Source organism: Poecilia reticulata, linkage group LG22 (genome assembly GCF_000633615.1).
Source record: "Poecilia reticulata strain Guanapo linkage group LG22, Guppy_female_1.0+MT, whole genome shotgun sequence".
NCBI classification, from domain to species: Eukaryota; Metazoa; Chordata; class Actinopteri; order Cyprinodontiformes; family Poeciliidae; genus Poecilia; species Poecilia reticulata.
The window spans coordinates 21,057,384-21,084,388 of NC_024352.1; the positions used below are offsets into that span (position 1 = coordinate 21,057,384).

Here is a 27,005-nt window from a genome sequence, read left to right on the forward strand (position 1 = left end):
TGGATGGATGGATGGATGGATGGATGGATGGATGGATGGATGGATGGATGGATGGATGGATGGATGGATGGATGGATGGATGGATGGATGTTTAACTCATAACTAAAAATTCAACTCTATGGTAAATATTTAATAGCCAAAATAGACATTTCATTTGGAGCTAAATATCTAGTTTTAAAACTAAATATTCGGCTCAGACTTAAACACTTAATTTCAACAAAATATCTTTAGGAAAATTTGTTTTCTAGCTAAATATTTTTTTGAAATCTAAATATTTAACTTGTTAACTTAACATTTAGTTTGGAACTCTGACATGTATAAATGTAGGAATAAGATGCTGAAAATATAACTAAAAAATGAAAACCTACATATTTTTTTTATGACAGACTAAATAAATCAAAATATTGCTGTTAATTTTTTACTGTGTAACTTTACAAACAGCAACCAGTTGGTTTGGTTTGTTAAAGAACGTTCAGTCCAAAGCATTTTCAGCCACAGTTTGCAGAATAACAAGGGATTAGTTTTCTGTTGAAAGAAATATCAGCTGTCAGAGGAGTTTCACAGGGAGCTGTGCAACAGATTAAATCTGACAGAGAACATCTCTGGAAAATAGTAACAGCAGCACGAACCTTGCTCACGCAGCTGGCATTCATGGACGAGTTTCATGTTGTTTCTGTTGGGAGACATGTTTAATTTAGTCACAGCTTTACTAAAAAAAACTTAAGCGAGAAATGTAGCTGTTTCTGCAGAGATAACACCAACACTGTGCTGTGTGATGACGATGATGACAGAAAACAATGGTTGTGCTTGGTGATGATTGCCTTGGTTACAATGATGATGAAAATTATACTTTATACTGATGATGATGAAGATGACTATAACAATGATCATCATCATGAAGAGCATTGACAATGAGGACTATATGATTATGACCTTGATGTTGGCAATAACTAGGATGATGACTGAGGATGACTACAATGACACCGTCATTAATACTAATGATGAGGAGGATGATGATGAAAATAATGAGAATTGTCCTGAAGATGACATTGATGATGGAGATTATGATGAAGATAGCACTGATGACAATGATTATGATGAAAATGATGAGAATTATCATGATTTCTGAGTCACCAGGTAAATCAGCTTCCTCTGACTTATTCTGTTTGTATCCATAATGAGAACTATAACGGTATTATTGATGATGGTGGTGGTGGTGGCAATGATAATAATGAAGATGGCATTGATGATGATGTTGATGATGGTATTATTGATTATGATGATAAAGAATATATTGACAATTATTATGATAATGATGGTGATGATGAAAATGATGTTATTGCATTGATGATGATGAGGAGGAGTGTTGCTGTAATAATGACGAAGAAAACTATAAAGATGCCAATGATGAGGACGATCGCCATGGTTACAGCAAGGATGACAATGATGATGGTGGCACTGACGATGAAGATGGCATTAATGATGATCTCAACATACTCTACTAATGATAATGACAATGACAAAGATGATAAACATCTGTAATAATGATAGACAGCAATGACCATGATGATCACCATGGTTACAATCATGATGATGATGATCCTTTGTGATTTAGCCAATGAGAAGCTGGCTCTCTTCATCACTCGTTGTGGTTTCAGTATTCAGATTTCCTCCGTTTCAATTTCCTCTGTTTGGCTGACGTCACATCCTGAACAAATCAAACGTTCCCTCCGTTAATTGTTAGCATATATAACTTTTCCTGCATGTCTGGAGGCTCAGACTCAGCAGATTAAAACTGGATTGAGTCTTTTGAAGACGGGTTAAGCTTTTAAAGGTTCCCCCTCTTCTCCTCCCATTAAAACCGGTGCAAGCCCCCCCTCCTCCGTTAATCTGCCCTGCTCTGTAACATCTGTCCCCGTCTCTGCACGTCTTCCTCTCAGTGAATGATCCGCCTGCTGTTGCTGCTGCTGCTGCAACTGATGCTGATCCTCAACACAACCGGCTGAAAACGTTTCTACTGAACGGCTGGAGTTAAAAAAAACAACAACCTGATGCTCCTTTTTCCTGCTGAGGAATCGGCCGTATCCGTGCAGGATCAGGTAAATCAGCTTCCTCTGACTATTCTTTATTTTTAAAGTTCAACAGTTTCTTCTTCGCGGGCTACTGAAAATCCTGAACAGTTTGTAGGAATTTAAGCCAACATTCTTAATCCTAATTCCTTAGATACATAGTCTAGGGTGTAATTATGCAAAAGCTTCGTGAATTATGTCTTTAACTCGAGTTGAAGTATGAAATATTCTTCTTAGTGGCTTTTAACTTAATCTTAAAGTTTCAGCCGCTAAAAAGAGATGAGGCGTTCACTGACATCATGGAAACAGGAACGATTTCGTTTTAATTTTATGTTTCCTCTCTAACTTGACATTTGTTTAGTTTCATTCTCAACTGCCTGATTTTATGACCGGTGAATGACTTTTACAAACAGCAGAAATAACTTAAAACATGCTAACCTCTCATATGTGAAAAGTACAACAAAAACCTAATAAAAAATATCTTATTGTTGTATTTACCATATCAGTCAATACACATACTGTTTGCATAATTAATGCACCACACTGGGGTTAGTTTGGTTATATTTCTGCACTTTTCACCTGTTCTGGTCTTGTTTGTATTGTTTACATCAACATAAAGGTTAAAAAAAAAGTCGAATAAAATGCTGCTGCAGTCTCACCCAGAGAGATGACAGAGAACAACAGAGACAACAGAGGGATTACTCATTACACCGTTCTGTTTGGAGACATGTCCAGGATTAAAGGCTCATTCTGACCATCAGCTCTGAAATCCTTTATATTTCTCATGTGAAGATTAAAGGATCTGACCATCAGAATCTCAGCAGAACATTTACAGTTTGTTTCACCTGTTTGATCAGAAACCTGCAGCATGAGGCTTTTACAAAATGTTCCTCTTCTCTTTCCACTGTTTCTTGGTTTGCTCAGAGATTACTTCTCTTTTTTCTTTCTCCTGCAGGTGCATCAGCTGAATGGCGGCGTTGTGCAGCAGAGACTCTGTCAGATCGTCAGACGTGGAGAACTTGGTTTGCACGCTCAGTTCATCTGAGGTGACGCCTTCATTTAGACGGATTCTACAGCTACTTACATATTAATCCAAAAACATCTGCTTCAGAGCTGTGTAGTTTACAGTTTAACATCACTTCACTTTGTTTCTACAGGGAAAAAAAAGAATTCTGACATTTTTCTCAAAATTCGGATTTTTTTTTCCTTAGAATTTTGATTTTCTTCTGATTTTAAATTCTGAGATTTTATTATTACGAGTTTAATCTCAGAATTCTCACATTTTATTCAGAATTCTGACTTTTATTTCCCAGAATTTTGTTTTTCTCTCAGAATTCTGATTTATTTCTCTGAATTCTGATTTTTTTTTTTTTTTTCTCGGAATTTTGTCTTCAGTCTAAGAAATTCAGACTTTAATTTCAGAATTCTAACTTAATCTAAAACTTTTTACTTCACGCTCAGAATTCTGACTTTTTTCTCAGATTTCTGTCCTTTTTTTCCTAGAAAATCAAAATTCTGAATTTTTGTTGTTGTTGTTCCAGTGGCCATAATCCTGTTCTGCATGTTTCTGTGACAACAGGGAGTAGAAAACCCTCCTGACATGAAGGTCCACTGCAGACCGGGAGGAGGTGAAGTGGTCCATTCAAAGGTACAGAGGACAATAACCAGTTTCTGCAGATTTTATAGACACTGTTGTTTGAATTTTCCAGGAAGACTCAAATGTACAAATCCGTCTAAGCATTTCATGTCAAGAAATTACCAAAACAAATTCAGGTTTGGTTCAAAAAGGCCTGGGTGCTGAATCGATTTTGCACTGGCTTTGACATTGTTGAACTTAGATTCGTAAAACTGTTGGCCAGAAGGTCATGACCTTATTTTGCAGCTTGCAGCAAATTCTGTAACATAATTGTTCAAAGACAATGCATGGAAATAAAGAAACCTGAACAGATTGAAAGATATGACCCAGATAGAATATAAAAATATCTACGCTACACCAGGTGAGACTAAATTCAACCTTCCTGTACAAGTTCTCTGAAATATGGATGCAGGTGTTGGAGGAGGTCAAGTGTGCAGCGTTGAAGATGTACAGAGGTTAAGATGTGCAGTCAAGAAAACATGAAGGTGTCCAGCTGTGAATGTGCGCAGGAATACATAAATATAACAACAACCTGATTATTAGGATTTTATTCTTGTAATGCTCTGACTTCATTCATGTGATTTTATTCATTTTATTTTATTATTTCTTAGTATGGCCCTAATACTCTGTTATAAAAAGCAGTAGAGACCCTAATTGAAGTAAAAAATGTGCAAAATATGAATTTTCAGTAGTAGTTCCCCTTTAAAGCTGTATAAAGGCACAAATATGTTGACATATTTTTGTCTTCCAGGTGCATAAATTCATCTCTTTATCATCTATAAATCAAATTTACTGTGAAACCTTTGACATGCATCAGGTGTTGTTCAGAAGTGTGGCGTGAACTGGGTTTTTGTTTCAGATTTCCGGGCATCAGACGGCTCTCCACCGCAGCGCCATGGTGGGGAACAGCGAGACCATGGCCGCTCTGATCGCTGGAGGCTGCGCTGTGGACCTGCAGGACCCAGTAAGTTCTGATCACCAGTGTTTAGAGCTACGGATCACGTTCCTCCATTCTGACTGCCATGTTCTGTTTGTTTGAGCTTGGAAACACGGCGCTCCATGAGGCGTCCTGGCACGGATTCACACAGTGCGTCAAACTGCTCGTTAAGGCTGGCGCTGACGTGCGCGTCAAGAACAAGGTAATTAGAGGAAAACTCATCTCAGCAGAGACGGAGAGACTGAGTCTTCAACTCTGAGATTTCCACAACAAAGACCAATAAAGCCTCTATTGTTGAAGGGGGGGGAAAAGCTGGAAAATGTATCAGATCAGCTCCTGAGCCTTAAGTTTTAGAGTTCAGTGAACATCCTTCTTGTTTTCAGTTTGCAGAGATTATAATTCCGGGGTTGCAGTTTTCCAAACATGATTGTGTAATGTTTTTACGGAATAAAGTCAAGCCTTTGATAATCCGACATCTCTGTTACTTGAGCCTCTGATTGGACCAGCAGAAAACCAGTTTGATGCAGTTGTTCTCAAATTAACCTGCCAATCAGCGGGGGTTTGTTCTGACCGAAATAAACCCACCAATCATCCTCACTTATTCCTGCAGAGCCTCTCAGGCCGACTGTGAAGTGATTTCTGATCTCTACCTGCAGCAGGAACTGAAATGACCGCCCAGGGTTCAGGTCTCGGTTTGTTCTGAATGTCTCAGGCAGGAAACTCGGCGCTTCACCTGGCCTGCCAGAACGCACACGCTCCCACTGCTCAGCTCCTGCTGCTTGGTGGTTCAAATCCCGACGCCAAGAACAAGGTGGGAAAAGATGACAGAACCTTTTAATTGCCCAAATAAAACACATGGATCTGGTTAGCATGGAAAAACTATGCAGGAAATTTGTTTTCTAGTTGCACGATTAGCTTAGCGTAGCTTAATTGTGCAGTAATGCTCATTTTATTCAACTGAAACTGAAGCTTTAAGCTGTTGTTTGCAATTTGAAATCTATAATTGTATTTTATTTAATATGAGATGAATAATCTGTGAAGCAATCGAGCTTTTCCATCTTCTCCCAGTGCTATTAGCCCCGCCCCCGATCAGAAACAACCAATCAGAGCCAGGAGGAAAGTTTTAGTGCTGTTAATCAATCTAGTACAACTTGATGTTCCAGAAAATCTCTTTATCCACCATCATCTGTGGCTATGCTAACTAGCGTTAGCATTCAGTACAGGCTAAGAAGTTGTAGCATAGCAGAGCGCAAGGTGGGAGGGAGGATGGGAGCTTGTGCGAGCAGTGCATATACAAGCATGATTGACAGCACTAAGACCGTCCTCCTGGCTGGTCAAGTATTTACATGTAAATAGAAACAATTAATTTATGAACATCCTATGAATCTTTTTTAAATTTATAATTACTGTTTCATTCCATCCTTCAAAAATCTATATAGATTTAAGCTGCTAAGCACTGCGTATCCAAGCATGATTGACAGCGCTAATACTATCCTCCTGGCTCTGATTAGTTGTTTAGATACGTTCGATTTGTTCACAGATTATATGTCTCATACTGTCATGAAATAGTAAGAATTTTACCAAATCTGTAAAAAAATATTTTTTTATTAAAGCTACTTACTATAGCTATAATACCCCCCTCTTCTCCTATATTAAATGTTTTTTGTGTAACAATCTGAGGCCATCGATGGGACTACAGATGGAAATTAGCCACTTGGCTATTGTGTTGACATGTAAATGATAATTGATATGTAATTCTCCATTTCTAACAAAATAAATTGAAAAAAATCAACAACAACACAATTATTTAGGATTTATTTAACATAAGAAGCATTTCTGTTTCCAGTCGTCCCAGTCAAATTACACCTGTGCTCCTGCTTCAGGTGGGCGACACCTGTCTGCATGTAGCTGCTCGCTACAACAACCTGAACCTGCAGAAGATCCTGCTGAGGTCGCGGTGCCGCTTGAATGAGACCAACCAGGTGACAGCATCCGTTCTTCCTGAAACCTACGGACAATTCAACATCAATCGATTATTGGAATCATCCTCAGATAATTTAGTAATTGATTAACTGTTATGTGGCCTTTTTTTGAGCCACTTCAAATGAGCAATTTGCTGAAAGAAGAACATATTCAGAGCAATAATTAAGTTACAATTGTACAAAAAAATACAAAAAAAACTTTTTCTGTAAATATATTCTGCAGATAATCAACTGTACATTAAATTAATGCCATGCTATTGCATTTTAGGCAATGAAATGTTTTTATTTTTACTTTGGTTCTGGTTCTGTTCGACGGCAGGTTGGAGACACAGCGCTTCACGTCGCAGCAGCTCTGAACCACAGGAAAGCTGTTCAGCTTTTACTGTCGGCCGGTCTGGATGTGCGAGTCCGGAACAACGTAAGAGTTTTTCATTATACTTTTATTTCACTATGACTAATTCAGACAGTTTTAATTAATTTGGTTAAGTTTTAGGTGAGGAATTGAAGAAGGTCAACGCATTGTATTGTGATTCTGTATATATTTCAAAAACTTTATAAAATGTTTAACAACCAAATGACTCTGGGGATTTATCCCAAATTTTGCTGCTGCCATTTTGCAGACTACTTGGCGAAAGCCGACGTAAACCGTGTGGGGAAAATATTAATTTCTCATCATTCCGAAAAGCTAATAAGTAGATTCATAAACACTGAAACGAAGGATATTATATCTATAACTTCAGTATGTTTTAGTTAGTTTATAAACGTGATTTAGTTCCAGTTAGTTATAGTTTCCCCCATTAATTACCATTTTTACTTGTTTCAGTTAATAAAAATGTTACTTTTTTCAATTTCAGTTTTTATTTTGTTAGCTTTAGTTAACTTGGTAACTTAAACTGCAGAATATTGGAACATCTAAACCCCTGGCTGGTCCCGGTGAATTCATGTCAGAGTTAAAGTGTTTCCTGGCTGACATGTTTTCCTCCTTCAGGCAGGAAAAACGGCGTTGGATAAAGCCAGAGATCACCAGAGCAAGCAGGTGGCTCTGCTGCTCTCCAAAGTTCCTCAGGTTCATTAACTCACTTATTAATCAACATTATATCCAAACATGTCACCACAATGAGCGTTTCTCTCTTCAGGTACGCTACATGAGAAGAAAGACGATGAGGAAGCCCAGACTGAGAGCGCCGACTCGACCCACCAAAGTAAGAAACAGGAAGTTTAGGATCGGGTTCAGAATCAGTGGAGGAGCTTTGCAGCATTTCTTTTCTCTGGTTTTCATGTCGGCGCTTTGAAGATGGAGCAAAGTGAGCCCAGATCAGACGGAAAGGTGAGTAATGAGCTGAATCCGGTTCAATCAGAGTCAAACGACTTGGACTAGATTCAGACTAGAGTCACATGACTTGGACTAGAATCAGGCTGGAGCCAAAGGACTTAGAAATCAGAAACACAGGAGAAACATGACAAACTAAAAGCAGTTCCACCTCTTGGACTCGAGGCCTATTTGATTGTCTTAGTTTTAAATATTACAACACAATCAAGTAGCTACCTTACTTTTAGTTTTAAAATGCTATATGTAAAAAATATGACTTAAAAGTAAATTTGACTTTGTAATCTAGCACATTGAAATTTAGCTTTGGTATCTTTAAAAACTCCTGCTCTTTCTGAAAATCACCACAACTTTTCTCCTCTATTAACCCTGTAACAAAGTTTTTACCAGCGTTTCACTGAGAAGTAGCTTCTACAATGAGCCCAGCAGTTCTGCCAGGTGTTTGCTAATTCCTGCTGGCTAGTCTGAGGGAGTTGAGATGAAAGGTTAATGGGGAAGGGTGTTCTGTAACATGGAAGCTCAGAAGATTGGAAACTGCAACTGTGAGGAGGAGCTGCGTCTAAAAGGCGGGGCTTGGTCCCCTGAGTCGTTTTGCACAACTGAATGGTTACCATGGTGATAAAATGATTTCTCAAACATGCATGAAAGAATCAAAGCAACACTCCTGGTTCTGGTTTTTTATTAAGAAATAACATTATAACATGATGTAAACCTCAAAAAAGTAAATTTTACATAATGGTGCCTCTTTAAACCTAGAATATCCCCAGATTTTCTAATATTGTTCAGCTTTAATGGGAATAACTCAAATTCACACAAAAAAAATCATATTTTTTTGTGTGAAAAAAATACTTTTTGTGAAGATCATACTTTTTGATCTTCACAAAAAGTATGGAAGATCAGTGCAGGTTTACTGTCAATTAGATGGTAGACTTAAGTTGATATTTAAGTCACCTGCTAAAAATCCTTTTTTTTTTTTTTAGATTTTTTTTATACAAGGTCAGAAAAAAATCGCAATGTCAGATTTTTCCAATATTGTGTAGAAACTTGGGTAAATTATAGTAAATTGTAAGCAAGGGTTGAAACACGACAAAAAAAATTATAATTTTTGAGTTTTTGAAGTTCAGTTCTACTTGTTTGTTCAGTAAAATAATAGCTTACATGTTTATGGCTAAAAATTCAGAGTTTACAACCTGAGACTTGGTTCAATGCATTTCAAAACTTTAGACTCGACTTTGGACTTGTTTGCCTTTAACTGACTTGAGACTCTGGACTCATTTCCACCTCTGAATTCAAAACCAACTCATTAAAACCCAGAGAATAAACTCCCTTCCTAATCCTAACTGTGACACAATCCTGCGAGCAGTGAGACTTTGACGTCTCTGCAGGAACTGAATGCAGAAGATCTCACCTCAGGAAGGAAACACAATAAATCGCAGAAGGACGAGTTCTGGGATGAGGCCGGGAAAACGTTTCAGCTGTACACTCTGTACAGAGACAGGGAGGGCAGAGTTCGGCAGGTTGGTTCAGTCCAGTTCAGACATTGAAGATTCCTCAGGAGAGAACTGAGTAAATCTGTTTCCTTTAAGGCTCCTGCCAGCGGCTGCGTCTGCGAGTCTCTCCTAAAGAAGCTGCAGGACGATCTGACGACCTCAAAGCAGGAGCTGAGGCTGCAGATCCTGAATGTCCAGGAGGAGCTGCACGGCCAGATGGACAGGATGGAGCGCCGCAACAAGCACCAGGTTAGCCTCTGATGATGCGTTTCGGTGATGTGGGAATTGGGAACTCAGGTCTGGGTTTGACATCAGAACCAAAGTAACAACGTTCGAGTTAAGAACCATAAGCGATGTTTCCAATTGCTCTTAGGAAGATCATTTTACTTTATATTAGTATTAGTGTCATTCTAACGAAAAATGTCAAAGTAAAATTACAAGAATATTCTTAGAGAAAATATCTGAGTAAGGATGTTTATAATGAATAAAATTATAAAAGGGTGCATATAAATTTTATTTATATTTAAACCAATAGGAGTTTGTTTTACTTCCTACTCTTTGTTGATTACTGTGGCTATAAAAATGTTTCTTTCATTCCTCGTTTAAGTCTGTAATTTTATACTATCATGTACGAAATAAAGAAATGTTGACATATTTTGATGTTATTCCCATAATGACTTTATTCCCATAATTTCATAACTTTATTTTTTCTTTATTTTCTTTGCTTAAGCCTGGTATTAGTTACGTCATAATGCTCCTTAAGTAAACACCGTTTTTAATTCTTTGCGTTTAGAGTTTCAGGCGAAACATTAATTTTAGAAACACTTTTACATTTGTCTCTTGTAAATAAATATGTTTCCACCACATCTTAAAACTGTTGATGCGAGGAGTGGCCAAATCGTAACACCATTCCAGTTTAATTTCCCAGTTCTGAGTAAACTGGATCGCAGCATCGATCCGATTGATCAAATCCATAAATATCTGAAGAATCAAACGATTGCGAGGCCGTCACGCCTTCGTCTGCTTTGTTTCTTTGAAAAGCTCAGAAAGTTGGAGATGTTGATCCAGGAGAAAGCAGCGTGTGAGAGGAGGAGCCTTGCATCCAGAATGGAGCAGAGAGCAGCACAGGACCGAGCAGAAGCTCTGAGGAACCAGGTACCATCACCTGACCCAGTTCAGCACCTGATCTGCTGGATGCGACGGCGTTTAGCAGCTCTTTGCTCCGTCTCTAGGATGCTCTGAGATATGAACTGAAGAGCTGGTGTCTGTCTCTGCTGGAGGACTTGGACATCTCAGTTCCAGCCGAGACCGTTTACCAGAACCTGCTGCTGTCTCCGTCCGCAGCAGAAACGGACCTGGAGTCGGTGCCGCTGCTGTTTTCTGGAGACAGCAGCCCCTCTGTGTCCGCCAGCACCCTGAGACCCAGAGGTTCTGAGACTTTGAGGCTGTCTGAGCCGACCGGGGGCAGAACCTACTTCGAGATGAAGGTGGACAGGTGTGCAGGTACGTGTGACGTTTATAAATGAATAAATACCATGATGGAAATATTATCTTGGAAAATAATCCTCCTTTTTTATATATTAGGCCAAAAACTCAAAATTATTCCAGTTCATTTTTGACTGTGTGACTTTACAAATGGCACCACATAAGATGAGCACAAACCTAAATCAACAAAACTATAAATTACTTTTCCTCAATGACAGATCAGAACCAGAACCCAGAAAGCTCACTGGACCTCTCCACAGTCTCTTCTACCCCCTCCTGGCTCCCAGCAGTACTGCAGAACCTTCCTTTCTCTGTAGATTACGCCGAGGAACGCTCCAGCAGCATCAGCACCGGCCCACAGGAAGAGGTCGGGGGCCCCAAAGACGACACCATGGTTCTGGAGTTCCTCATGGACCGACCTGCTGAGCCCACATTCATTCAGGAGAGGAAACACCTGCATGCCGTAGAGGTGAGATTCCCAGTTGAATTTAGATTGGGAATTCAGTTCGATAAAAGGACTAAAGTTGCAACATTTGTTAAAGTTTCAGCTACTGTGGTTCGTGCTCTCACTGCACCGTGACAAATGACCCAAACTAATTAAAAACTTGTTCCCCTCCTTGCCTGTGGTGGTGCTGCAACACGAACCACTGAAGGAAACAAGAAGAAGAAAACATGAGCGCAACTTCCTTTTTTACAAAATGTAAACAAAAAATGTGATGTCAGATTTTAGAGTTTGTATGATTTCTCTTTTGTCTTTGGCAAAAGACAATGAGCCACTTTTCCCTCTAGTTCCAGACTTGCATGTTTGTTTTGGTTGTATTTACCCAGAATGCCCTGCTCTGTAGTCCACCTCCTGACTCCTGATCTCCACGGGCCCTCAGAGTTCACTTCAACTTTACCAAAACCTTGGCTTGTAGGCGAACCAAACCCCGTACAGAAGTGAACTCTGGCACGGTTTAAATACATGTGTGAACCACAACGAAAGCAGGAAGTGGACTATAGCACAGGGCATTCTGGGTAAATACAACCAAAACAAACGTGAGAGTCTAGCGCTAGCATAAAAAATTGTTCATTATCTTTATTAAAGACAAAAGTGAAATCTTACCAGGGCTAAAATCTGACGGTACTCCATTTTTGTTTACATTTAGCAAAGGAAGACGTTACACGCATGTCTTCTTCTTCTTTTCTTCAGTAGTTCTTGTTGCAGCGCCACCACAGGCGAGGAGGGGAACAGGTTTTTATAATTAGTAATTTGACACAGTGCAGTGAGGACACGAACCGCAGCAGCTGAAAACATAACATGTTGCAATTTTGGTCCCCACATGAACCTCATTTATATGAGGTCTGGACCTTGACTAGGCCATTCTAACACATAGATATGGTTTGATCTAACCCAGCAGGTCTCAGTTCTGTTCCTGCATGTTTTAGGTGCTTTAGCTAAGCAGCTAATGCAGTCATGTGAATCAGACCTGCTGGGGCAGCCAAGACATGAAGCACAGCGGACCTTGAGGACCAGCCAGTGAAATTCTGCTGACTAACTGAAGCTGTGTTCTTGCTTTAGGTGACTCAGCAGTTCTTTGACGCTGTGTCGGCTCAGCTGGAGCGCTGGTGCTCCAGGAAGATCCTGGAGGTGGAGTTCCAGTCGGAGCTCAGGGCCCGGGCGGAGAGCAAGGAGATGCTGCAGCGAATCAAAGAGCTGGAGGAGGAGCTTCACCGGCTGCAGACCAATGAGCAGAAAGAGAGCTTCCTGAGACCGAAGAAATCAGATTTTAATTGAGTACTGATACGGTCTGCCAGCAGATTTTAGCTTCACGTTTGTTGGAGATCTTTATGTTTGTATGGGTTTTATTATCAGGAGAGTCAGTTCAGACTAAAAGCTGATCCTCATGGATTTCACTTTGTCTCCAGTAGATGAGGTTTCAAAGGGAATGTTCATCACATTTTTTTGGACAAAATCAATCTCTGCATGTCTTGAGCTCCTTTTAGAAAAAAATAGATGTGCAATTATATAACCACAAAGCTTTGAAAAGCAGAAGTGGAGCCTCCTGCACAACCAACAAAAATGCAGAAAGTGTTTTCTGGATGGTAAGTCAACAATAAAACACTTTTGTAGCAGCCATTGTACAGCGGTAAAACCAGCTGACCAAATTTGCTGGACCTCATTTGCTAGGTGACTGGCTGAGGTTGCTAGGCAACATCCACTTACCTAGTAGTTACCTGTTGATTATGACTTAACAATTAGGAGGTTTTTTGAAACGTCTCATTTTCTAGACATCTAAAAACATTAACTTATTTCCAAAAAAACAGTTATAATACACTGGGATTCTCCCCAGTGTATTATAAGCCTGACGGGCCACCAGGCTAAGCATTGCTTATGTATTTAATGTTTGTTTGTTTTTTTTATGTTTGCATTTTAAAGACTTTATAGTTGGTGTTCAGGTATTAACCTTCCAATCTTTCAATAACACATAATTATCAAGTGATATTTTCAAATTTTCTGTCAGCTTTAAACATTTTTAACTCAAAAACACAGGAGGCCACTGAATGAATGACTGCCCTTGCACCCAACTGGGCTTAGAATGTTTTCTGGGTGAAAACCTTGCACTTGGGTTGTTTTTAAAATTAGTTGAGACCCAAATGGAAGCATAAAAACATGCATTTGCATGATAGTTCCCCTGTATAATTGTGACAAACTCTTCAGACTTTGTAAAGAAGGTTCTTCACAATTCACTCCATCAGGCGTCACCAGAAACCTTCAGAAAAGTAAATAAAACCTCAGAGTGTTGGTCTATGTGAAAAAAGAAAAGATGTGAATATTTCAGGTTGTGTGCTCACTGATTTTCTTTCATCACAGCCTGATGCATGCTCTTCTCCTTGTGATCATGAGCTGAGACAAGTGTAGAGTCATGTTGAACTGTATTTTATGTTGACTATTTGGTTATCTCTGCAGAAACACGAAGCAGAGATTTGTTTTCCTAGTAACCTTGTTTCTGTATTTTCTGTGGAACAACACAGCTCTACTCAACGCATAAATAAAAACTGCACAAAATAAAGTAGCTAAATGTTTGTCCTGTGTGATTTATTCAGGGATAGTTAAGGTTTAATCTGAACCACCGCCATCACATTTTTGATTTAAAAACTCCATAAATCTAGTCTGACAGATCGCTACATTTTTTTTTGTTTGTTTGTGTTTTTTGTCCTATCGGGTCGGATCAAACTGACCAGTATCTGTTATTGTTCTTTCGGACCTCAACAGGGGGCTGCACAGTGGCGCAGTTGGTAGAGCTGTTGCCTTGCAGCAAGAAGGTTCTGGGTTCGATTCCCAGCCTGGGGTCTTTCTGCATGGAGTTTGCATGTTCTCCCTGTGCATGCGTGGGTTTTCTCCAGGTACTCCAGGCTAATTGGCCTCTCCAAATTGCCCCTAGGTATGAGTGTGTGTGTCTCTGTGTTGCCTATTGACAGACTGGCGACCTGTCCAGGGTGACCCCTGCCTCTTGCCCGAAACATTAGCTGGAGATAGGCACCAGCAACCCTCCCGACCCCATTAAGGGACAAGGGTGCAAGAAAATGGATGGATGGACCTCAACAGGTGAGTTAGGAGCATTCAGCTGCAGCAGAGCATCGCATGCGCCCCCTGGTGGAGAGATTAAGCGCTCCAGCAGGAAAATCATCCCCTCCATCCCGTCCAATGTCCATGCTGGTGCCGGAGAACCTGGAGAAAATTTGCCCTGGGAGAAAAAGCAAAGTCCATTCAGAAACTAGAACCTTCTTTTGGATTTTTTTTTTTTTTTTTAATCCTAACAAACTTGATTTTTCAAACTCAGAAATTTCTTAGTCTTTCCTAGTCTGAGATTAATCTGAAAATTTCTGATATTTTTTCTAGCGACTGTTTTACTTTTCAAACTCAGAAATGTCTGAGTTTCTTGGCGGAATTTTTCTCCTTTTTCCTAATACGCCGTAGTAGGAATCCATGCTCCAACTGCTGTTATTTTTTTTTATGATCTGAGATTACAGCGCAGAGAATGAGTGGGCGGGGCTTCCGTCCAGTGGGCGGGGCTCTGGTTGTGTAACCCAATGATCCTGGTGTGACATCTGGCGTCGGGCCTCAGCGACCACACCGCAGCTTCTGAAGGGAAAATCAAATCAATGCTGCATCGACCGCATGGGGGGCGCGATGGAAACCTAATTAAAGGCCCTGCAGGCACAGCTGGTCGTTTTCATACAGACCGAGCTGAAACATGTGGCTGTACAGTGATGGAGGGCCCAGCGCACAGCGGGACGCAAGGCTCAGTCTGAGCTCATCACGGGATTTCAGGAACACGTTGATCGTCTCCGTGGTCAGCTGCAGCTAGAGATGCAATAATTAATCACTTCCTGTCTGAGCATTTAATGCAGTGTCAGTTAAAACCTCAATGAGGCTTCATTATTGATGAAAATGCATCTTTCCTTATAGTTCAGGGTTCCCAAACTTTTACGCCTGAGATCCAAAGAGAAAAATGATTCCCTCTATTTATTTAAATATAAATGTATATCACAAAAATTTTTTTCTTTAAAAATGATTGACATTTTTGTCATTATTTCATCAGACATTAACTGTACATTTATTATTAATCTGCCAGTGGAAATAGTACTTTTTCACCAATATTAAGGATTTTTTTTACGTTAAACAAGCTCATATCTTGCTGAAAAGTTACTTGTTAAGTCTCATTTCAAGTTTACTACAATGTTTGCACTTACAAAGTATTTTAGACAGAAATACTTAAAGATTTAATGTTTTTGCAGTAAATAATGTTATGTAATTATTTTATTAATATTTCTTCTCAGAAGAAGAAATGCTCTAATCCCTCAGATTTTATCATCTGCTGTTTCTTTTCTTTTTTTTATCATCAAATTTTAATTAAAAATACATACTAGTTCACTGACAAATTATTTCACTTATAAAACATATGTCAAACTGAAGGCCCGGGGGCCAAATCTGGCCCGCCGTAGATTTTTATACGGCCATCCAAATTACATCAATAAGTTGCTCCAGTTTTTCACAAATCTGTAAAATTCACACAAAATCAACAAATCTCCACATTTATTTTACTGCACATTTATTGACCAAAAACATTGGGCTAGTAAGCCTGACTTGATGTCAAGTTATAGTCCATAACTGATACGGCAAGTAAATAAAATCACATTTCACATCATACATTAGAGAAAATATCATAAAAATTCCTTACAAACATTTCTAAACTGGCACAACAAAATCTCTGATTTTGATTGCAAAAAAAGCAAAACACTGAAACAATCGTAAAATCGTGGAGAAACAGCTATTTAAAATATCAATACATTCTGGCACAACCGGCCCTTTAAGAACATTCAGATTTTTGAACCAAAATGAAAATGAGTTGAAAATGTCTTGATACAAGTGAAATAATCTGCCAGTTTAACAAAAACTTTTTGTATCCATCCATCCATTTTCTTGCACCCTTGTCCCTCAGTGGGGTTGGGAGGGTTGCTGGTGCCTATCTCCAGCTATCGTTTTGGGCGAGAGGCGGGGTCACCCTGGACAGGTCGCCAGTCTGTCGCAGGGCAACACAGAGACACACAGGACAAACAACCATGCACACACACACTCACACCTAGGGGCAATTTGGAGAGGCCAATTAACCTGACAGTCATGTTTTTGGACTGTGGGAGGAAACCGGAGTACCCAGAGAAAACCCACGCATGCACAGGGAGAACATGCAAACTCCATGCAGAAAGACCGGGGCTGGGAATCGAACCCAGAACCTTCTTGCTGCAAGGCAACAGCTCTACCAACTGCGCCACTGTTCAGCCCCACTTTTTGTATCCATCTTGCTAAATGGTTCATTATAATTTAGTTTTGTCTTATTTCAATTGCTCCAGGATATTTGTAGTACAAAAATACTTGGTAACATTTTGTATTTTTGCAGTGCATCATCTGTTTATTGGTGTTTCTTGTGTTTCATATTAAATCTGAGCTTCACCTGGCTGAGGTAAATCTCCAGGATGTGAGTGAAAAAAGGTCTCTGAGGCCCGTATCGACGGTCCGGGCCGGAGTTGGCACCCCTGCCATGGGAGCAGGGAGCGGGGTGGGGGCCGTGTCCCGGCAGCAGCTGATCAATGCTCACATCCTGTGAACCCTGCATGTAACACGGCAGAGCGTTCCCAACACACACAGACACACAGCTGCACGGCAGAGGGAACGGCACGGCCGCTCAGGATCAGAACCCAGGGAGAACCGAGCAGCCCCATGGGGTAGGAGCATCCACGATCGGCGTTTTCCCAGGATTTACCAACACGATGCCGTTCACACGGAGGCCCAGAGGGACAGAGGACCTGTGAGATGTAAGCTGCTGTTTGCATGTTTGTGTCATGTTGTGATGTTTGATCTTTAGAGGAAGCAAAGTGAACGCTGAGGCGCTGATTCCTGCCGTTTTAAAAAAGGTTTTGATGTTTTCTTCCAACTGGTGCAGCATCTTAGTTCAACTTTACGTCATCCACTGCCCAAACGAAGCTCATACTACGGTGGCCCTGAGGGCCAAAGCACTGCAGCAAACTCCTTTTATATAATCTGAGAAAACTTAAGACAAACTGCAAACATTTAAGTTAATAAAAAAGCACATGTGAGGAGTTTTGAGAAAGCCTCTTCCATTGTGTTGGGATTTAGAAACAATAATTCCTCTGAATTTACTTTCAGGTTTTGGTTTTGTTTGTTTTTTGGATCTTTGAAGCTGAACCAAAATCTGCAGCTCTTCCAATGAAAGTAAACTAAGCTGAGGTTCAGAGCCGAACTGAGGCTTCTGTTGGTGAAACTGAGCAGCAACAGATTATATAACATCCAGCACTCAGCTCAACTATGAAGGTCAACCCCCCCAAGCTTTCCAACAAGCGATCCGTCAATGTTTTCCTCAGCAGAGGTTCACCTGCTTCCCTTCACCGTTATCTCAAACCAAAAGCCTCCAGATGTGAGGTTTTTAATCAAGATTTGGTCTTTTAGACTCATGACTCTTTTTAAAACACTAAAGGATGATTTGAGTTACTTCTGGATAACAAAAGTGATCTAGAAATCTTATTTTGTGGAAGTATTTTAAATGTTCGAGGGGATCTTTGCTACAGGAAGAAATTTTATACCATTTATTTATTTACATAGAGACAATTTACAACATCTTAACCTTTTAAAAGGCGAGATTCGAGGTAACAGCAAAAAATGCTAATTTCCACCTCCAGATTGTAGATTGATATAATCAAGTCTAGTTTAATTATTAATTGTATCCATATCTGATAAGTCTTTTTTCAGATCTCACTAAAGCAAAGCAAACCAACCAACAATTCGTAAAACAATTTCTTTGCCTTCATCAATATTAAGTGAAATGTGATTATTTAACAGCCATATTTTTGTCAAGAGTACAAATATTTTCCTTAAAGCAGCATTCATCCAGTCCCCTATCATTCCAATTAGAAAGTTAAAAATCGTTTAATTTAAATAACACCTGAGGTCTAAGATGCTCCATGAAGGCTGCACAGCTCTGATATTCATGATTTCTGAAGCTTCTCCACAATTTGGATGCATGTTTTTAGTTTTGTTCAACACGTAGAAGTCGTCAAATTAGTAAACAGACTCCAGTTGTGTGTAACTGAGATGCTCTGTGAAGATCTCAGGTTTTCTAAGAGAATATTTTGAGATGCTTCAAGCAGGTTTGTTGAAAAAAACAATATTCCAGGCAAAAATTGAAAGAATGTGACACAACTGCAAGTCTACTTAGACCTGACTGTTCACCTAAACAGACTAAAAAAACCTGCTAGGAATAAAAGCATATTTATGTGTTAGAATGGCCTAGTTCAAGTCCAGATGAAAATTAAATGCCTTAAAGAGACTGGTTAAAAATATAAACCTAATATTTAACTGGACAAGTTGGACTATTAAACTCTTTTGTTTATTTTCAACCAACCTATTACTCTTCTATCACAATCACTGAAAGCAACCGGTCCAAAAAATGTTTCCATCATTTCCAAATATTTCCAAATTAGGAAAGTTTTTCTGCTGAAAACCGAAACTTGAAATCATCGTTCATGCTTTTATTTCCTTTTGACTATTGGAAGGCCATTTTCACATATTTTGCCTTCAATTGATGAAAAACACTGCAGCAGTCAACTGGAACAACCAGCAGAGATCATAATACTCCTGTTTTTTCTTGCACTTTAATTTAATTTTAAAATCCAGACTTTAATCTTTAATCCTCCTCTGCATGGTCAGGATTAGGGCTGAGACGATTAATTGGATTAATCATGATGAAACGATGATTGAAATAATCATCAACTAATTTAGTAATTGATTAATCGTTAACTGTGTATTCAAACTCAAAACAATATGTTCAGATCAGTAATTAGAGAACACGGTACAAAAATACAATATATGCATCATGTGTTTAAGATTTATATGTAAAAATAAAAACTTGTCTGTAAACAGGTTTCAGCCAATACTCCTCAAGTGGTCTAGTCCAAATTCCCCAAAGAAATGTTGTTAATGCATATTAGACAATAAAAGATTTATTTTCTTATAAGGAATTGATTTTTTGATATTTGTATCTTTTAATGTATTCCTAATATTGCACAAAAAAGACTTAAATCGTTAATGGTTAAACCACTTTTTGTCTGATTAATTGATTAATCAGAATAATCACTATGGCAATCTATTGCTAAACTAATTAATATCAAGACTCGTCCTACACTTCCTGATTCACCTTCCTCTGTTTTTACGCCTCAACTGTCTTGATATCTCTAGCCAAGCATCCTTTTCTTTGAGATTTGTCTAAACAACGTTGTTTATTTTCTGTTAATTATCTATTTGTAATTGGGTGCTGTGGTGGCGCAGGGGCTTAGTCCTCATGCCGGTGGTCGCAGGTTCAATTCCCGGCCTGGTGACATTTGCCGCATGTCTTCCCCATCTCTCATAAATAAACCTCTTTAAACTACTTTCAAATAAAGGCCACTAGAGCCAACAAAACCTTTAAAAATATATATATATATATATATGTATGTATATATATATTTGTAATTTATATCCGAGAGCAATGAATATATGAAAAAAAATTACTTATTTTATTCACTCATCTGACTGAATCTGAGCTGCTTTACAAAGAGGAATTTCTTTCGGTCTCAAGACTTGCAGCAAAAAATGTTTCTGTGAGGTGTTGACTCAATATGCAGCCAAATTTTGAATTATTTTCCTTATGCTTCACATTGAAACATGACAAAAAATGTGAAAACGTACAACACACGTGACCATTTTTAAACCGTTAGTTCAGATATGATCTGGTAAAATAATTCATTTTAAAGCTGTGAACTGAGGAGACCCCAAAGGAAAGTCCTGGACCACTGCAGCAGCCAGTGAGGGACTCAGAGGGGAAATTTGACCGACATGGTTTGCATCCAGCTGTGGCCTTAAAGGGAAGGTCACTGCTGATCAATACGGTGCTGTTCACAGTGATCGCCTTTATCCTGTGATGGCAGTGCTTTCCTATGTGGTGCCAAACCAGCCATCAGCACAGCAGATGATGGGATATTTATTCATCAGCAGTCATTTTATCTGATTTTTGCCAAAATCTATTAAAAAAAAGGTTGTTTTCCCCCTTCAGCAGATTGAATATACCAACAACACCTCAGTGTTTACCTCTAATCATGTTGGTAAATTTTGCTTTTATCCAGTTCTGAGAAATACTGTTAAGACTTATTCAAGTTAATTCAATCAAATGGTTTTTTTCTGATTGGAAACAAGAGAAAACAATGTAGGAATCCCCAATACATTCACATCATTATCAATATTAGTCAATCACATAGTATTTGTTTGCTCATGTTACAGTAATAATGATGCACCAAACGATTATGGGATGTTTCACTGGAGCAAAGAAGCAAAAGTCATTGGTGTGGTATTTTTAATTCTGTCAGAAAGGCATGAAAATATATTTATATATATTTATATTCACCAAAACAGCAACATATTGGTCCAACTTTTCATATCAGTGCATCCCTAAGACAATATAAAAGTATTGTGTAAACAATATATTTAAAAAATATAGAAAAATACATTTTTATGCATTGAAATAATTTTTTCAATAATCGATGGAAATTCGTTACTGACATTATGGTGTTAAAAGCCTTCTTATAATTGCTGATCTGCTTTTTGCAAGTCTCCACAGGTATTTTCACGAGTTATTCCACAGATTTAAGGCAGGACTTTTGCACGGTCACTCCAAAATGTAGTCAGAAGAAACAAAATAATGCTAAATCTGCATAAATAATGTTGGACTTAAATGTATGTGGAAAATGAAAAATACAATTTTCTTGCAATTCTTTTGACTGGGAAATAAAACTACAAATATAATGAAACTCCGCAAGATTTTTTTTATAAAAAAAGAAAATGCGTGTTTTACTGCATGCCATCTTTTAGTGCAATGTTTTTCAAAGTGGGTGCTGGTCCTGGGTTTTTGAAAAAGCTGGAGGGAAGATGAGGACACTGCTGGAAAAAATGCTCTGAACTCAACTAAAATCAGAAGGTGTGAGACTGCATTTGTGCTAAACGAATATTATAATTATTAAATACTGAATAAAAACATTCTAAAAGTTGACGTTTCCTTATTAATTTTGTAGGATCGTCTGTTTGCAAATGGATCACCACCCAGAAGCCAATGCTAAATTTGCTTCACTTTAATTTTTAATCTGTTTTAACCTCCCGAGATCAAACATCAGAATTAGAGTTGAGAAACAAGAGTTGCCTTGATGGCAGCTACAAAGTACCCATTTTGAAACCCATCTAGTGTTTAGGACATGGATTACTGGTTTATTCAAAGATATGAACCGCAGTTTCTTTCTGAACCAGCTACACTGCAAAACACAAAATCTTATGAAGTATTTTCTTTTTTTTTTTTCAAATATATTAGAAATAAGGCAAAACTAAATCACAAGTAACCTTTTGACAAGATGTTGGAGCTTCTTTTAAGTCAATAATTCTTTAGTACTGATAATTTATAAGACGTTATATGTGAAATAATTAGTGGAACTGGAATAATTTTCAATAACAGGGAATTATTGATTTAAAACTGCAATATGCAACTTAAAAAAATATGTATTTTCCATATTTATTATAACTGTCACCATGTTGTGAAACTATAGTACAAGACGGATAAATCGACCTTCTCCACTTCTTCTCTGAACTAGTACAAAAATGCAGCACTCAAGACCATAAACAACCAATCAGAGCCAGGATTCGGGTCTTAGTGCTGTCAATTATCCTCCTGTGTGCTGCCCAATGTGCTAATAATAGAAAAACAACTTACCAACCATTTATTTGCCATTATCTCAGTGGCTATGCTAACTAATAGCATTCACAGCAGGCAGCAAAGCAGAGACCAAGGGTAGAGGAGGGAGAGGTGATTGGCAGCACTAATTAGATCCGCCTCTGGATCTATTTAGTTGTTTCTAGTTATTACACTGGGATGACTGGAAGAAGTATGCAAAAATATTTATATAAAAAATATTTAATAAAATGAGCCTGGACCTCTAGTTGAGTCTAACGAGTTGCATTTGTGTGTCCTCAGTTCGACTATGTGGCATTAAAGTGGTGAAAATCTGACCATGGGTGACTGGAACCTGCTGGGCAGCATCCTAGAAGAGGTCCACATTCATTCAACCATTGTAGGGAAGATCTGGCTTACCATCCTCTTCATTTTCCGCATGCTGATCCTGGGAGCTGCGGCTGAGGACGTCTGGGACGACGAGCAGTCGGAGTTCGTCTGCAACACGGACCAGCCAGGCTGCAAGACGGTCTGCTACGACCGAGCCTTCCCCATTTCCCTCATTCGCTACTGGGTGCTGCAAGTCATCTTTGTGTCTGCGCCCTCTCTGGTCTACATGGGCCATGCTCTGTACTGCATCAGGACGCTGGAGAAGGAGCGCCACCGGCGGCGGATCCAACTGAAGGGGGAGATGGACGAGGCAGAACTTGGACTGGACGATCACAAACGCATAGAGAAGGAGCTGAGGAAGCTGGAGGAGCAGAAGAAGGTGAAGAAGGCTCCTCTTAGAGGCTCTCTGCTGAGAACCTACATCATCCATATCCTTACTCGCTCTCTGGTGGAGGTTTGCTTCATCCTGGGCCAGTATATCCTGTATGGAATCCATCTGGAGCCCCTGTATAGGTGTGAGAGGCTACCATGCCCCAACAGTGTGGACTGCTACATCTCTAGGCCCACAGAAAAGACCATCTTCATGTTTTTTATGACCATCATTGCAGGAGTTTCACTCTTCTTGAACATTTTGGAGATTCTCCACTTAGGCATCCGTAAAATCAAACAGACTCTGTATGGAGAGAGGTACACAGAGGACGACAGTCTGATCTACAGGTCCAAAAAGAAGGCGTCCTTACAACACCTCTGTGTCATGAGCAATGTTTCCCCTCACAATGGGCCTCTGACTCAGACCTTCAAGGTGATTCAGGAGGCTGACATGAAGCCTCTTCATTACATGATCCACGATCCGCCAAGACACAACAGCTTGGTTCATCTGGGTCAAACCGGCTACAGCTGCCCTCCACCAAGGATGACCAGGTCTGTGGAGATCTGTGCAACTCCGCAAACTGCTGAAGGTCCAGAGGTCCACACAGTGACTCTGGACCACCATCCAGCCTGGAACTCTGCCATGTCCACAGTGGAGGAGGACACAACCAGCCAAGCAGAAATCCAGGAGCAGCAGCATCCTCAGCCCAGTCATTTGGACCATGTGCTGTCTGGGAGCACCATAAGGCCTGCAGCCATCAGAACCATCAACGAGGAAGAGAGACGACAGTCTACGGTCAGCGACTTCCTGATTCCCAACCCCAGAAGGACCAGCTTCATGATCAGGCCTCCATCCGAAAGCCTGTCCTCCATAAGCGCCTCCACCAGCCAATCCTTGCACAGCTCGGAGGAGTCCGATGAGCTGGGATCTCTTCAGGGAGACATGCCGATGATGCCGCCAGCCGGAGGCCGGCGAATGTCAATGGTAAGCCGAGATGTGAAAGGTTCAGATAATCTGTGAAGTAAATACAGTGGACCCTTGCCTATTGGCTGGTGTTTCTGAGAAGCACATCAAAAATATTCTCTGAAAATCCAGTTTGGGAAGTTGAAATACAAAGACGCAATGCTATTTGACAAGCTAATAGCTAGCATTTGCAAAGAAGCCAATCTAAGAGCACCTTGCATCTTCCTTTGCACTGACTGACAGTGCCACCAAGAGCGTCATTAAGGAAGATGGCAAATATTAGCTTCTGCTCTAGTGCTAAGATCATTTCCATGGTGTGTATTAAAGTAAATCAAGGTATATTTTGTTTTTTACTATTAAAACAGGCAGCTATAATCATATTTTAGCTATTTGAGGGTGTCTGTGGTCGCTAACCTCCATGAATACTCTCCACTGTAGAGGACAGAGTGTTTTTACTTTGGCAGCTGTTCTGTTGACTTTTAAGAGCTTCTTAAATCATTTATACAGATTTACTATGGTTCAATCAGTGACCAACTCTGATGATAGTGAGCAAAAGAACAGAAATTCTTTTTTTCTAAGTCAAAAAAGACTAAACCAGAGAGAAGAGACAATCTTGTTTTTTAAGATAGCAAAAAGAACATCATTGAATAAAGCACGGCATAGAATAGACAGAGATGAGTACGCCTCTGAAACCTGCTCTAAGTTGTCAAGAGAAATCAACAACTAAATCTCAAAACAGACTATCTGTATGGCGTTGAGCATGGCTTTTGACAGTTTGTCAGGAGAACTGCTCTTTTCTTATACACAGTAAGGATTTTGTAAGAGCATTTCATTCTCACAGATAACCTTCAACGACCAGTTAAGGAAAGTCTGTAGCTCTCAGCCCGACAGTTCAGCGTAAAGCTGTCTCGAGTCAGATTGAGTTCCCTCATATGAGAATTATCTGCTTCCTTCAACATGGTACCGATCCAACGTTTTGGAACAATCTGGTCTCTAAGAATCTCTGGTTTAGATTTGTAATCCGTGATGCAAAAACTAAATAGCACTAACACGTTGGGGTTAAATACGACACTTTGCTTTTGCCTCTTAATTGTTTTCAGTTACTAATAACTGTAACAGCTTTGGACGGGAGGCTAACCACCTTATAGCCCAAGTTTCCCAATTGCGGTCCTCAAGACACACTGCATGTTTTAAATATTTCCTTTACATTATTATGATGACTGCAATTCAGCAAAAGCCTGTTAATCAGCCAGGTGGAGGCAGAGAAACATCTAATCCATGCCTCAGGGAACAGAGTTGGGAAACACTAGTCTGAGGAGACAGTTCTCAAACAGAAAAAGTTGAAAACTGGGAAGAAAATCAGATGTTAGTCTGCTTCAATCAGAAGAATTCAAATGTCTTGTTCTCTTGTGCCTTAGTGATGGTGGGATGGAGCAGGAGAAGCATACAGGCAGCCTGGGGCTTCATACATCCAATCTAACCCTACAGATACTGCCTTAAAGAACTACTAGACTACTGACTCTTTGCAACTATGTCACTTAATCATTCACTTCCAATGCCATGATGGATGTCCTTAGTGAGGATTGGGAGTATTGAACCGAGCGACTGAAGTTGTTTTCCCAAGTTGTTTATTTGTGGCTTCTACTTGTTCGAGTCAATCTAATTTGTCTTTGAACGTAACACACCTGGTTGAGGCTCATAGACGGCGGTATTTTAATCTTATCTTGTAAAAAGTGTTCGCTGTAAAACCGCGGTTACACCAAAGGCTGCCAATCATTGTGATTAATGATGAAAAAAGGAAAATCTTGGTTTCCTTGTTGACAGACAATGAGACAGATGGCTGTAAACACAACTTCTTGAAAAGGTCCAGTTGTTGAATAAGCATTTTAAGTGACCCCTGCTCATCTCCCTGTGTTGTATATGTGACTCTATATTGGAAAAATCATTATCCTGCCGCCAGACAGACTATCTACTCCATGCATTAGTTAGTCCCGTAACACGTTTACCAGAAAGTGATCTAATAAGTCTGCTGGTGTGCTGTAACATCCAATGTGTCTGCCTCTTTCAGAGCATGTTTCTGGATATTTCCTCAATCATGAAGAAGTGAAGAGACGAGGCTGAGTTACAGCAGCTGGAGACAAACTGTATCAGCGATCCATTGATTCTCCGAGCGAGTCACATGCGGCCAGGATCGGCCATGATGAGGCAGCGGATGATTCAAAGCACCTTACAAAGTCTGCTGGAGTGTTTCACTGCCAACAGGATCGGGCTTAAAGAGGAGCTGCTTGATTCTGTAACTGAGTTTTTACGTCAAGGACAGATTCAGTCTGTGTAAAGTCATTTATATGAAAACCCCTTCAGCTCATTCAGATTTAAAACACAAACAGAACCACTTGAACATATTTAACCAGAACACACCATCAACAGTCCTCATGCTTTTATTTCTCTACAAAAACAGTTTTTTTTTTTTGTTCCTGTCAGACCTTTTTTTTTCTTATCAAATAAATGGGATGTGACATGTTGTTCAGTTTTTACAAAAGCCAGAGAAACCTCATTCAGAGACTTAAAAAGAAAAAGCTGCAAATAACAGTCATCGGTTAACAGTTACACAAAACAGGTAAAAATGGTCCACAAAACCTACAAAGAAGTACGCAGAGTAAAAAGTTAGAAACACAGAGTCTGTCGCAAAGGAGGAATGCTGAAAATCCTAACATGGATTCTTCTTGTTTAGTTTTTTATCTGGTGTTACATGCTTCGGGCACATAACACGACATTATCAAGTCCAAATGTCCCAAAAGTTCTCCTGAACGGCGATTCTGCTGCAGAATGTTCAACTCAATAACCGAGCAGCATTTCAATCCAAAAATCCAGTTTGTTTAACCACGTTTATGGAGTAAAGTCAGAATGTAAACTGGCATAATTTAATTTTAGGAGCTCCTCTTGAAGCAAGAAAAATAACTAGCCAACATCTTTATGTGGGATCTAACTGGATTTTGCTCAGATTCCATGTGGGTTGATTGTATGCAACTTATTTTGGCAGCACCTGTTGGGTA

The 27,005-nt window shown here is 39.6% G+C and overlaps 2 protein-coding genes across 5 annotated transcripts in view; both read left to right on the forward strand.

The window, feature by feature from the left end:
• The window catches only part of ankrd6a (ankyrin repeat domain 6a), a 39,648-nt gene extending 25,005 nt beyond the window's left edge, over positions 1-14,643 (forward strand). Inside the window, exons 3-20 of one of the 4 annotated variants that reach the window (XR_001776156.1) lie at positions 1,941-2,099; positions 3,025-3,115; positions 3,649-3,717; positions 4,565-4,669; positions 4,746-4,844; positions 5,355-5,453; positions 6,526-6,624; positions 6,944-7,042; positions 7,613-7,690; positions 7,761-7,826; positions 7,904-7,951; positions 9,337-9,468; positions 9,538-9,690; positions 10,483-10,596; positions 10,674-10,944; positions 11,145-11,395; positions 12,488-13,011; positions 14,516-14,643. Coding sequence is in view for 3 of the 4 variants with exons in the window: in XM_008400114.2 (XP_008398336.1) it covers positions 3,038-3,115; positions 3,649-3,717; positions 4,565-4,669; positions 4,746-4,844; positions 5,355-5,453; positions 6,526-6,624; positions 6,944-7,042; positions 7,613-7,690; positions 7,761-7,826; positions 7,904-7,951; positions 9,337-9,468; positions 9,538-9,690; positions 10,483-10,596; positions 10,674-10,944; positions 11,145-11,395; positions 12,488-12,703 (1,977 nt within the window). In the remaining variant the exon portion in view is untranslated. Of the gene's footprint in view, positions 1-1,940; positions 2,100-3,024; positions 3,116-3,648; positions 3,718-4,564; positions 4,670-4,745; positions 4,845-5,354; positions 5,454-6,525; positions 6,625-6,943; positions 7,043-7,612; positions 7,691-7,760; positions 7,827-7,903; positions 7,952-9,336; positions 9,469-9,537; positions 9,691-10,482; positions 10,597-10,673; positions 10,945-11,144; positions 11,396-12,487; positions 13,278-14,515 lie in introns of those variants that run through there. The other 3 variants (XM_008400114.2, XM_008400116.2, XM_017302501.1) reach the window with 3 other exon arrangements.
• A 2,099-nt stretch (positions 14,644-16,742) lies between these two features.
• Positions 16,743-26,475, forward strand: gja10a (gap junction protein alpha 10 a). The gene is made up of 3 exons (XM_008400108.2): positions 16,743-17,283; positions 22,533-23,973; positions 26,021-26,475. The coding sequence occupies exons 2-3, from the start codon at positions 22,570-22,572 to the stop codon at positions 26,057-26,059; spliced, it is 1,443 nt and encodes a 480-aa protein (XP_008398330.1). The 5' UTR covers positions 16,743-17,283; positions 22,533-22,569; the 3' UTR covers positions 26,060-26,475.
• Positions 26,476-27,005: the final 530 nt, after the last annotated feature.

Excerpts from the sequence above, each read along its gene's own strand:
- gja10a (XM_008400108.2), top strand. The coding sequence starts at position 22,570 with ATGGGTGACTGGAACCTGCTGGGCAGCATCCTAGAAGAGGTCCACATT. Across the intron at positions 23,974-26,020 it reads GAGGCCGGCGAATGTCAATG|AGCATGTTTCTGGATATTTC; the intron begins GTAAGCCGAGAT and ends TGCCTCTTTCAG.